We start from the raw sequence: 13,293 nt of genomic DNA, 5'->3' as shown, positions 1-13,293 counted from the left end.
TAAGTAAGCCTGTATTTGGAGAAAGACGGCTTTCTCTAAAACTTTTGATAAAAACTGAAGTTTTGAGATTGGCCTATAATTGGCAGGGTCTTTCTGATCGCAATTACTTTTTTTAAGAACAGGGTGCACTACCGCATGTTTAAAAGCAGTCGGGACACAGCCCACTAACAATGATAAATTCATTAAAAATAAGATGCAAGGCCCAAATTCCTCAAAACTTTCCTTGATAATTCGGGATGGAAGGATATCATGCACAGAATTTGAGTTTCTCAATTGTTCAATTATTCCCTTAAGAGTGGGGAGTGATAACAGCTCAAAGTGAGAAAAGGTGGACATGCATCGTAAAACCGGAACAGGATTCAGCACAAGAGAGTGAGAGTGTGAAGCCTTCAGTAATAAAACTTTTCCACTAAAATGAATAAGAAATTGCTCACAGAGAGCCTGAGAGGCCGAGCTCGAAGAGTCCGGACAGGAATTTATCACTGAATTAAAAATTTTGAATATCATTCGCGGGTTGTGGCTATTAGTCTCAATAATATCTGATAGGAAAGCTGCTTTAGCTGCCTTTACAGAGTTCTGGTATAGAAAGACTGCATGACTGTGGGATTTTTGTGGGACACGCCTTCCTTCAGATGACTTCAGTGCTCACCAGATTAGTGATGGGATTTCCGGCTCTTTTTAGAGATCCGGCTCTTTCGGTTCGGCTCACTAAAAAGAGCCGGCTCTTTCGGCTCCGAACCGGCTCTTCAGGTTGTTTTGTTGCTTTAATTAATTTATTATTAACAATAATATAAAATTATGCACAAAAGGAATTACTAACATAAAAACAAGTGGTTTTATTTATATATGTTTATATATAAATATATGCGGTGGCCCCTAGAGACAAAACACGTACAAACTCCAAAACACATTTCTAGCATGAACTGAACTTCCAAAGCAGAGCTACTAGATCACTTAAATTACACAATTGAAAGCATGTGTGTATTGTTTGTGTATTTATACACAGGCACTCATATATATATTCAAATAATTTAAAAAAAAGTTCATTTACCTGTTATTACCACACACCAAATCCGGTCGTTGGTACTTGCTGGCTTGTGTAGCCACAAGATAACAAAGGCTCAACACTGCGCCCAGCATCCTGGAGCACTTCTGTTGTCTTTTGTACGTGTTTTGAGTTTTTATGTGCTTCTGAGTTTTTATATGCTTCTGAGTTTTTACGTGCTTCGGAGTTTGTACGTGTTTTTACGTGTTTTGGAGTTTGTACGTGTTTTTACGTGTTTTGGAGTTTGTACATGCTTCAGAGTTTGTACGTGATTTGAAGTTTGTATGTGCTTTGTCTCTAGGGGCCACCGTAAATATACTTTTATTTATTCACTCCACATAAAATGTAATAAATAAATCATATAATACAAAAATCAACTATTCACATTTCAAGTTTTAACTATTTAAATTTTCAGCTTTTTCCTTTCACAAATTTAAAGTGAAAAGAACACAAAACACTGCAAACCACAACACAATTAAATATAAATTATAATATGAAAACTAAAAGAACATGCACATTCTCTGTCATATGAACCTGCATGAATAAACTTTCTCAATCCTTTAGAAAGTACATTATTGTACTTTATTGAGCCCCGTGGGGAAATTGCTCTCTGCATTTAACCCATTCACTCAGTGAAGCAGTGGGCAGCCATTGGGTGCCCGGGGAGCAGTGTGTAGGGACGGTACCTTGCTCAGGGGTACCTCAGGGTAGCTGTTAAGGGGAATCGAACCCCCGACCTTCCGATCATGGGGCAACCACTCTACCTACTGAGCTATCCCTGTCTTTATCATCTGCAACCGAAAATAGTTGTGGATGATTACTATACCTTTCTAATGTTGTTGTCCCTGCCTCTCTTTCTCTCTCTCTGGCTCTGTTCCTGTGCTACTGAGTGTAACTACCGCCCCTCCCCCCTCTGCCCAGCGTAAAGCACAAGGCTCGCGTGCAGAGTGAAGCGGGAAAAAAAGTGCGAGAGAGAGGCTGAGAAAAAGAAAAAAAACAAAACAAAACCCATGTGACGGCTCGCGATAAGGAGCCGGCTCGCGTCGTTCACGTCAAAGAGCCGGCTCTAAGAGCCATTTCGTTCGCGAACGACCCATCACTACACCAGATAAAAGATTCTTAGTGGAGCTGATGAAGGCAAGAAACAATGTAGAATAACAGAAAAGACATCAGTACACATCAACTTGTGCACTCTTTTTAGAGCCATTGGCTGCATATATAGACATCATTGCCAGTGAGAGGAGAAAAACTCTTCCAGTCAGCCTCCAAGTTGTAATTAAGATAAAGAAATTTTCAGAAGCCAACTATCTCTGCCACTTAGCAGATATAATTATGTTTAAACAAACTAGTGCAAAATGGCTGCAGTAGTCAGTTCAGCTTAAATGAAGCCCAAAGTGAACCCTAATGCAATCCATTCAGCTGCGAGAAAAGGAGATTGATAGCTTACATGGTTTTTTTGTACCCAGTTTTCAAGCCTTTAGGCTATTTTTCAGAAAAACAGAGTGCATAATCTCAGAGATTAGACATAGTTAACTAAACACATTCTTTGTTTGAAAGTAACTCTCCAACACTCCAGGAGAGAGAGGCCAGAGGGCAGCCACTTGGAGCTTGCCAAAAGGCACCTAAAGGACTCTCAAATATCGAGAAATAATTCTCTGTTCTGATGAAATAAAGATTGAATTCTGTGCCCTGAATGCAGTGCGTCATCGGCAACATCATGCTCTGGAGATGTTTTTTGGCAGTAAGAATAGGGAGTCTAGTCAGGGTCAAGGGAAAGATGAATGCAGCAACGTGTCCTTGATTATAACAAGCTCCAGAATGTTCTGGTTTAGCCCCAGTTTTCCAACAGGACAACGACCCTTTGCACACAGCCAAAGTAACAAAGGAGTGGCATCAGGACCACTCTGTGAATGTCCTAGAGTGTCACAGCCAGAGCCCAGACTTGAGATCTGAAAATGGCTGTGCACAGACGCTCCCCATCCAACCTGACATAGCTTGAGAGAAGATTGAAATATTGAGCCAGGGCTTTCAATACTTATGTAGTTGTTATATTTTAGTTTTCAAATTTTACTACATTTACAAGAATTTCAAGAAAACTTTGTCTTTATGGGGTAATATGTTTATAATTTGAGGTAAAAATGAATTGAATCCTTTGTGGAATGAGGCTGTAACATAACACAACGTGGAACATGTGAAGTGCCGGGAATACATTCTGCATGCATGTAGCTTCTGCCACTTCAGCTGTCTGCAGTACAACTGGAAGACCAGAGATCCTGTTAGAATCATTTTCACTGAAAAGCCAATCAAGTGGTTGTTGTAGTATTACTATAATAAGATTACTGAGTTAAATATAAGAAAGTAGCCACTAATGTAGCTGCAAAGGAAAATCCTGACATGTAGTCTATTGACATCTACTTTCGAAAGTATGCCTAAAATCCTTATTTAAACCCAAGAGTTGGAGTCTCCGGAGTAAGCCCCCAAAATAACTCTCTCTGACATAATCTCCTATCAGTGTCCTTTTCTCCGGGAAGATAAATTAGTTTTCTGTCTTGGAAGCTAAGAGAAGAGATAAGGTGTGAGGAGCACAGGCGCAGGAGTTTTTACACCTTCTAACTTCTGTGCTCTCTGATTCGTTGCCTACGGGTGGGTGTTGTTTTGCTGCTGTGTTGATATCACATAGTTCTTCACTGTAGTCCCTGCTGTCCAAGCCTGTGCCCACAGACTAGGCCTGGAGATGTGGAGAAATGAGGCACAACTGGTTTAATGGGGCATCAAAGCTTCCTTTGCTGATGACTGCGGCTTTGCACTGAAATCAGACAAAGAGTGAAATGTGTCTAATCTTAGCATGCCTGATTTTTGTGTTATTGTCGCCTTTAGTGTGTATAACCCTTAAAATATATTGGGTAATGTCAGCACACAAGAGAAAATGATTGAATTTTTAAAACGTATTAAAAATATGAACTTCTACATGTGTAGTTGCATTTGTTCAGGTGCACAAGTGCTCTTGTGTGTATAAATGTGCAGCGAATGTGTCTGAGTATTGTATTTAATGTGGTTGAGTGACAGCAGATCTCAGTGGAGCTGTTCGAGGTCAATGTGATTCAGTCCTGGAGGACCTTTTGTATGCCTTGCCACATCTCCATGTGCACATTTGTACATGTGTGTGTGTATTTCTGTGTGTGTGTGTGTGTGTGTGTGTAGTGGGCATGGTCACAGTTGCGTGTGCCCTGTCTTTGTCTATGACTGCGTGCGCCAGTGCGTACACTGTGAAAGCGCTGCACGCCAGTCCTTTCTCTTCACTGCCTCCCCAGGGTGCCATTTGTCTACCAGCCTCAAGTTATGTGCAACAATGATTACCTTCACCTGGATCATAAAGAGCGGGAGAATACAGATAGCTGTAACACATATAGGAAACCCTCTCCTCCCTACACCCCGCCTCCTTATCTAGACACTGGTGAACACGATGGAAGGATTTTCTAAGCTCAGCAGAAAACTCTCGCTTAAAACAGGAACACATAACAACTTGTGGGAATTGAGGCCTTCTTAGTGCTGCTGGACAATTTATACTGAGGCGACTTTAATTCTGTATGAAATACATATTTCTGAAAGTGGAGCCCCAGGTGTAGTGCCAGCTGCAGTTTCTCAGGCAAGTCAATCAGTGTGAGATGTGCAGTAGTCGATGTAACAAGAAGAACAATGTGGCCCTGGAGCAGAGGTTATCCTGGTTTCAGAGAGCTGTCAGCTTCATTGTCTTCATGCACGCACTTACACAGGTGCTCGTTTGAATCATACCTCATGTCTCTTCGGCTCTAACAATGCTGCCCAATTCCTGTTTTCTTGTTGCATGCTATGTGCTTTTCAGTGCACGATTCAGTCGCACTCATCCTACTTAGAGGGTCTTTGTGGATGAATTGCATACCTACCTTCAGGGAACAAAGCTAAAATAATGCCTTGTAGTTCCATTTAATTTTCTTTTCTTCTCAACCTTTAAACCTACAATTATATCTGGGGGCCAGTGCTTTTTTTTCCTTTTTTTTGCCCTAAGCCTCGGTTTAGAACAAGAGATAGCACTTCATTTTCAAAGTGCACACTAATTTCAGGGAAATCATTTCAGAAGCTGTTGAGTGAGTTCCTGTAAATGATTTTTAAAACTTTAGGAAAATAAAAAGAAACAAATAAAAAATCCGTTTTTACTCATGGCTGCCCCACATCCAACAGGAGTCTCCATACGTGATGCTGAAGAAGAACCACGAACAGCTTGTGGGGAATGATAAGTACGAGGGCTACATCGTGGAGCTGGCTGCAGAGATAGCAAAGCATGTGGGCTACCAGTACAAACTGAAGATTGTCTCAGATGGCAAGTACGGAGCCCGAGATCCCGAAACCAAGATGTGGAATGGCATGGTCGGAGAGCTGGTGTATGGGGTGAGTCGGTGGAGCTTCTTCTAAGATTTTCTTTTTGTTTTCCCCACAGTCAAAGCTGGAAAATTAACTTTTAAATGTCTTTTGTGAATACTGATTATTGAAGGTCTTAACACATTGAAAACCGCACTGGCCCCAAGCCTGTTAAGGATGATTACCTATTTTGCTTTCTTTTTATTAGTATTCTGCGCTGCTTATTTAAATATAATTTTAATATGTTAGACTTTGGGCAAGGTTCACTTTGGAAGAAACGAATCCTTACAGTTTGCTGCTAGAATAATTTGTGATTATATGATTACTAAAGGTTCCTCTGAATTGCAATTTCGACAGTCTAACCACTTTGTTCTTCAGAAGTCTGAAATTGTGCTGTGTTTTTAATTTGACCTGGATCGTTACCGACTAACTTTTGCTGTGTGTACCAACTGTGCTGTGATGAGGGGGAGGAAGATAAAGACACCATCTTAAAACTGAAAGAACTGGTCTTTCTTTTGCTTTCTCGTTGTGCAATACACTTGGATAATGATCAAGAATACATTTATATCTAGACACGGTGTAGTGCACGTTGAGTGGTTGCGGTGATCCTCTCAGACCTTTGCTGCAAACAAGGAAACACAAGTATCATTCCACCTCAGAATTTCAATGAAATGCTACTTTATCCAGCACTGTTTACACCTGCCTTTGTGCTCTTTCCTCAGAAAGCAGACGTGGCTGTGGCTCCGCTCACTATCACCCTGGTCCGTGAAGAGGTGATTGACTTCTCCAAGCCCTTCATGTCTCTGGGTATCTCTATAATGATCAAGAAACCAACCAAATCCAAGCCTGGCGTGTTTTCCTTCCTGGACCCGCTGGCTTACGAGATCTGGATGTGCATTGTGTTTGCCTACATTGGCGTCAGCGTCGTCCTCTTCCTGGTCAGTCGATTCAGCCCGTACGAGTGGCACGCCGAAGACTACGAGGAGGGAGCCGAGCCGCAGACTCCCACCCAAGCGGCGGCTTCCAACGGGGTGCAGCAGGGCCAGACACCGACGCAGCAGAACACCACCCAGCAGAGTCCAGAGCAAACCAATGAATTTGGCATCTTCAATTCCCTTTGGTTTTCACTTGGCGCCTTCATGCAGCAAGGCTGTGATATTTCACCACGGTAAGAAGCTGAGGCCACAAATTTTGAAGCTTTATACTCCTCTGAGTCTCTGCTTTTATTTGTTGGTACACAAAGAGACATTCAGTACCACCTACGTGTAGTACATATCTATCTGCCACACCAACGCCTCAGCATGCTGACTTGCTTTCTTTTTCAGCTCACTTGAGTTTTGTTTATTGAGATTTTGTTGTGTTTTTCTTAGCCGTTTGTCATACAAAGAAGTGATAAAACTTTGATGAAGGGCAGAAGAGCCAGCTTATGATGTGGTCATGTTGCAGACTGTTGTGGTCTCATTCAGTTTCCAGATAATTCCCATAGTGCTAAAAACATGGCACAAATCTAGGACAGTCAAAACTGGTAGTCAGTAGAAAGCTTTAGTATTTTATAAAATTAAAAATTCCTGCCATTCTGCATCTCACAAGTGATTAGCCAGTCGGTTGTGCAAATATTAGAGCCTTAAGAAGCTGCTATGAAGGATCCTGGTGTGAGTATTGAGTGTTATATGTTGGCTTCCCTCAAGTGCTCTCATGAGCTGTGGTATGAAACCGTTCTCAAAAGGTCACCAATTAAAAATCTCATTAAGTGTCTGAAATTAGAGACACTGAGGTCGACTTTCTGAGCTCTCCAGAGGCGCTAACAGGGGGAGATGAGAAGATAATGTCAGTGTTATCACTGTAAGCTCTGAACTAGCAGAGACAGGTTAGGTCACTCGTAGACAGAGCTTCTTGTCTCTTTAAACATTAAGCTGCATATACATTATGTAGCAGCTACCGTGAAGTTGGAGATCCCAGCGCGCCGTCTTGAAAGTGTACTCGTAAGCATCGTTGCGTTCCATCTCGACTTCCTTCTTGTGGCAAATTAAAGGGTGTATCTTCACTTTGGCCTCACCCTGCACAAATAACAGAACGGAAAAAAACAAAACAACTTTGCAACCCACGAGCCTGCATGCGGCACATAGGTGCTCAGCAGTACATAATGTAGGTAGTGAATTCCTCCTCCCACAGGCCTTCATCTGACATTTACTGTTTTCTGCCTGCAGACTGTGCTGTGCTTCATGTGAGATGAAGCCTATTGTCCAAATGCTCTTCTCTTACAGGCAGAAAATGCATTTGGATTAACTATTGATTTTCTTGTATGCCACACAAAGAGAGAGGGCCAGGGAATGTCACGGTGCTTCCTTAAAATTGTCCCTTCCTTCTGTATGCACAGCCATCTTTGAGCTGTGTGTGTGGAATGGTGTGTACTTTGCAATTTAAAAAAACAAAATTAAGAGTATTTGCATTTCTTTTGCTCGAGGAGCGAGGGGGACGACCTCCGCGGATGCAAGACCTTTCATTGACTTCGGCTAAAAGGACAAAACAGGCCATTCCTCTCTACTTTCTTATGTTCTGTGTAAAATAGGTTTGAGGTGGAACCGAATTTCATTAGTGTTATTAGTGAGGTTGGGCTTTAAGGGCGCTTGTCCTCTAAGGACTTCAGTCAAATACCTCTCTTTGTCTTGGAGTGTCCTTTCAAGGTGAGTCTGAGTGTTCATTTTTGGTTCTTGGTAAAAGATTTTTTGGGGGGGGGCGTCAGCGGAATTCACAGACTTTTTTTTTTCTAAAAAGAAAAAACTGCACATGTCACAGCGTGTGCAGCAGGACATGCTGTAGCGATCAGCATGGCCTGCTTGGTGTCTTGAAAAACCAACACAGTGAATGTTTCACCCCGCTGAATACTGGCCTGAAGGAAACATCTTCCCCTTGAAAATTTGGGTGACCTAGTTGCTCTAGTTAGCACAGTGCATATTCACACACACTGGTGCATGCTGATGTGTCTCCTAAAGCATTATGAGTTCTTCTGCTAGAGTTAAAGGACATACTGTACGGTTTGTCAGATGAAAGCAACAGTGCTTGTAACATCACAAATTCACAAGAACAGAGTATTACACAGCGTACGCAGTTTTACTTTTATCAAAAAAATTCTTTCTTGAGAAGGTTTTGTTCTTGTATGTAAGGTAGGGTTTGACCATCTTCTTTTTTTTTTTCTTGCCTAGCTGCAGCCTGTCTTTCTTTTTCCACTTTATTCATAGACTGAATATGTCCTGTCAGTGTGAAAAAGGAAGCTAGTGCGGCTGTGCCTAAAACCTCCATACTTCTCTCTCCGGATTGCGAAAAGAAGGCGTATTACAGGGACGTCCTCAGTAAAAACTCTCTTAACAGTTTATATTCTAAGGCACTACCTTCAGGTCTTTTTCAATATGGCGTTATGTTCATTTTGTATGTTATGGTCCCATTTAGAGAGAAAGAGACAATAAAATAGAGTGTGCTTTAGAGCGAGGATACCTTGTCAGGCACAAGTCACTTTTTTAACATTTTGTATATTCAAAACTTTGCTAAAGTACAAAATAACACTTCTCACTCAGAATTGTGCGTGTATTTTTTGGAGCAATGTTATTGATGTCTTAGCAAATACCGCTTATGAAATCCTAGATACTCACTTGTTGGTTATTATGTAAGCACATATGTAAGCAGCACAGCCAATCAGCATTATCCTTGCCGATTGGCTGATCTTAGGTTAGTTTTTTTTAAAGCATCAACAATATTGATTTGTCTGATGTTGTAGCTCTAACTAGTTAATTAAGAACTTGTTAATTTGGTAGCAGCTGATATACAAAGTGACTATGTGGATATATATGACTATATGAAATAATATTTGACATAAAGCAGATTAGGGTCCGTATTGACATATTACATCACAGAGTTGCTGCAGCTGTGTTGGTTACACATCCATGATATAAGTGTGCTGTTTAACCACATTCCAAAGGTGATCTGTTGAACGGATATGATTTGTATGACTATGGAGGCCTTGTGAGCACAAGGAACACATTGTAATGTTAGCAATGATTTGAGCTTTTCGACACGGTGCGTTATCCTGCTGCAAGCAGCCATCAGAAGATGGGCTGTGGTCATAAAGTGATGGGCATCGTCACCAACAATACTCAGTTTGGCTGTAGCCTCAGTTTCCGGTTCGTAGCTGACAGGAGGGGTACCTAGATCCTCTCCTGCATGGCTTGGTTTTAACAAGTTTAATAACAGAGTTGCTGTTCCCGTTCTATCAGCTCAAAGCAGTCTGGATATTCTCTTCTAACCTCTGACATCAACAAGGTATTTTCACCCAGAGAACTGCCGCTCAATGGATATTTTCTCTTTTTTTAGACCATGCTCTGTAAACCCTAGATGTGGTTATGAGAAAATTACAGTAGCTTTTGAAATACTCAGACGAGCCCGTCGTCTTGACCACTTCTACATGCCTAAATGTAGGGTTGAAGATAGATAGATAGATAGATAGATAGATAGATAGATAGATAGATAGATAGATAGATAGATAGATAGATAGATAGATAGATAGATAGATAGATAGATAGATAGATAGATAGATAGATGGTTAATTAATACATTTCAGAATAAAACTACGTAAAAGACATTATGTTTCTGAATTTGCTGACATTTCCCAGTCAGTGCCTGTAAACCTCTCATCGCTGTGCCTTTATTATTAATAGGTGAGAACAGATTGTTCTAGAGGTGCATTCAGCTCTGTGGTAGGCAGCCTGAAGCACTTCTCTCTTCATACTTCTCCATTTAATCAGAGACAAAAGGCCAAGGAACAACACTGATGATCCACTCTGTCCTGGATTAATCAGTAGGCGTGTTTAATTTTCTCGTCAGCCTGTATCTGTGTGTGTGTGTGTAGCCTGGTTCTATTAAAAGCAAACACTTATTGCCATTTTCTTTGTCAGCGCTCTAATAGTAGGCTATCAGATTGGAACAGTCTACAGTGTACCTGTGCATCAAGGTGTACATGCAGCTCTGTTTCTCTGTGCACATGCATAGACTCACTTGTATTAATTTATGCTTCAAACTGATGCGATGCATTAATGCGTACAGTACGTGATTGTGTGTGTATTGGCCAAACTGCTCCCCCTGCTATTTATTCTGTGCAAGGCCATGTTTACTGTGCTCTTTCTAAATGTCAGCACTGTCAGTCAGGCCCTCCCATAAGCCCCAGTCTGTGCTGTTGGGCCCTTCTTGTGTTTATCTCTGCAGACAGGTGGATTCCAAGACTGACCCTCACCCTCACCACACACAAACACACACACAAACATAAACACCCAAAGAATTCTCCATTCATCTGTGCACCCGTTAACTTCCTCGTTCTTTACTTCTTCTCAGTCCTAGCATTCGCTAATAAACTCTGTTCTCCGTTCTTCAGAGGTGAAAAACCCTCACCTCTCTCATCCTAAACAGTCGCACATCCATAAAATGTGAATAAAACACAGGGCTTTGGTTAACCCTGCAGTTGTCTGCCTTCTGCGAACAGATTCAAACTAGCTAATCGCATCAACATTGAGCTGTAGTATTGTTGCAAGGCTTGGCCCTCACTCTTCATATGAACCCTGCCAAAGTAATGGAGGCTTAAGTTAACGCATCGCAGGCGAAGTCAAAATCTCAACAGATGATCCAAATAATCCATGGAAGGCACGGAAATAATGAGCACTATACTTGTGTTACAGTGAAGAGCTAGTTTTTTCCTTGTACTATATTTTAAGCGCAGCAGGGAAGATGCAATGAGGGAAATATTGAGTGGATTTGAGTAAAAGAGCGTAGTGTTCTTCAGGTGAATGTGTTTGGATATGTTTAAGTCGGCATCTGTCGTCCGTGTCTCCTCATAGGTGCGCGTTTGTCTGAAATGCATGGCCCCGTGGAGTTCACTCTGGTCCTCAGGTGTCTGCGTTCCCTCCGTTATATGACTGTAGACTGAAATAAATCAGCCCTGTCACTCACACCCTTCCTGCCAGCAGCAATGTCTCAGGCTGGCGGTCAGAATCATTCAATAACGGATTGTATACGAGGCGTATAATGTAACCCCAGCAGGGTCAGTATTTATTTTTTTTGCTACTGCACTAAAAAGGAGAGTTTAAACACTCAGTTTTCTCAGGGAATTTTTGATTTCTCTGTTCTGCATTTCTCCAGCATTACGTGAAGCAAAAACATAACAGTCAAATTTTCAGATCAAGTACTATGTGTAACACAAGCATAGTGTTCATTATTTCCCTGCTTTCCGTGGATTATCTGGATCATCTGTTGAGATGCTGACTTTCTGCCGTCAATGTGTCAACTTAAGCCTCCATTACTTATTTGTTGACTTATGTAAGCACAGATAACTTTTATCAGAGTCTCATTGAAACCCGACCCAGATCGCAAACAATAATTGAAAATATGTTAAATCAAAGTTTTAGTGTCAACCTGAATTCTACCTTTGAGTCTTGATCATTTTTGCAGTTTAATACTGACACATTGTTGAATTTATGACTTCTAATCAACTGAACTTCTGTGGTATTTAAACTATAAAATCCACCACATTTCAATATAATTTCCCGGTCAGCTATAAATCCATGACTTTTCAACCTCATTGTCACCTGATCAACTATAGAAAGATCATCATCGATCAATTATATTATTGTGTTCTTTTAATGTCATTACTATTACATCGTCAGGTTTTAACATTGTTGTAACATTGACTCAACATTTATTTTGCATTGGGTCACTTTTTTCCAGAACATTTAGGATGTGATCACTTTATTTGTTTAGATATAGATACCCTATAGGTTTGTCTTCATTCCATTTTGAGAAGAGCTTTCAAAATGGCTCACGCTTCAAACTGAATATTGTACGTGTTCCTTTCCTCTTCCTTTCAACCCAAACACAGACTCACCCGCAGCACACTGCACTTGAAATTAAAGGTTTCCCACATAATGCAGGCACACCCATTATTTCTGACATGAAAGCTATTGTTCGGCTGCTAACCAAACCCTCAGTGACGAACCAGGTGAACTCTTGTGATCAAGGGAATTATTGATCTTGCACAGGGATCAAGCGGGATGTCACACTGTGTTTATTGTTGTTATTAATGTCGCGAGCACTGAGAAAATAGACTGTGTTACACGCCACCGAGTTACATAATTGTGGAATAAGTTAGCTGCTATAAAGCAGTTTTTTGGAGAGAGTGGGGGGGTGGGGGTTCAGGAAGGGATGATTTATTCATAAAGATACGGCTCGGTTTAGTTCACGGCACAACTTATGTTTTATTTATTCGGAGATCGCATGAAGGCAACTTTTTGATCTTACATGCATGCACACTCGCCAACAGAAACCACCGAGGCACACGCACGCACGAGCCCATATACACTCCCCACTGGCGTATCACACTTTGTACCACAGACAAAGGCACCATCGCCTCTGAGGCGTTTTACTCTGTCACATCAGTCACACATACATTTCCACATGCAGAGAGGGCTTTTTTTTTTCTTTTTGCTGTAATCAAGCTGTGACAGTATACGGATATATTTCTTGCAACCATGAATAATACACCGAGCTCGAGGCCACATGGGAAATCTACCTGGGCCAGTGTAAACACTGCCAGTTATTTGACTGGAAAGATGCGATGCTGTGAGGCTTATGAGAGGGCCTGCGAGTTGATGAGAGTTTTCTCTTTGTGATGGCAGGCCCACTCTACTATAGGGGTGGATGCCCTTATATATGTAGTGAGAGGAAAAAGAGTGAGAGGAGGAGGAGTGAGATGACTAAAATCTCTCTCAGCTCAGCTGTACTGTTTTGAGTGCAGAGTGTGTCACCATAGCAACCGT

The 13,293-nt window shown here is 41.4% G+C and overlaps 1 protein-coding gene across 6 annotated transcripts in view; it reads left to right on the top strand.

The window, feature by feature from the left end:
- Positions 1-13,293, top strand: part of gria1a (glutamate receptor, ionotropic, AMPA 1a) — an 80,543-nt gene that overhangs the window by 42,218 nt on the left and 25,032 nt on the right. For all 6 annotated transcript variants that reach the window (XR_015131234.1, XM_086308092.1, XM_086308074.1 and 3 more), the window contains exons 10-11: positions 5,264-5,470; positions 6,163-6,608. Coding sequence is in view for 5 of the 6 variants with exons in the window: in XM_086308092.1 (XP_086164218.1) it covers positions 5,264-5,470; positions 6,163-6,608 (653 nt within the window). In the remaining variant the exon portion in view is untranslated. The remainder of the gene's footprint in view (positions 1-5,263; positions 5,471-6,162; positions 6,609-13,293) is intronic.

This window comes from Aulonocara sp. 'chitande type north' Nkhata Bay, linkage group LG2, assembly GCF_057382095.1.
Source record: "Aulonocara sp. 'chitande type north' Nkhata Bay isolate Kocher_YH1m ecotype deep benthic linkage group LG2, A_spYH_male_GT1.1, whole genome shotgun sequence".
NCBI classification, from domain to species: Eukaryota; Metazoa; Chordata; class Actinopteri; order Cichliformes; family Cichlidae; genus Aulonocara; species Aulonocara sp. 'chitande type north' Nkhata Bay.
The sequence above is the reverse complement of the archived record's forward strand: the minus strand, read 5'-3'. Positions and strand labels throughout refer to the sequence as shown.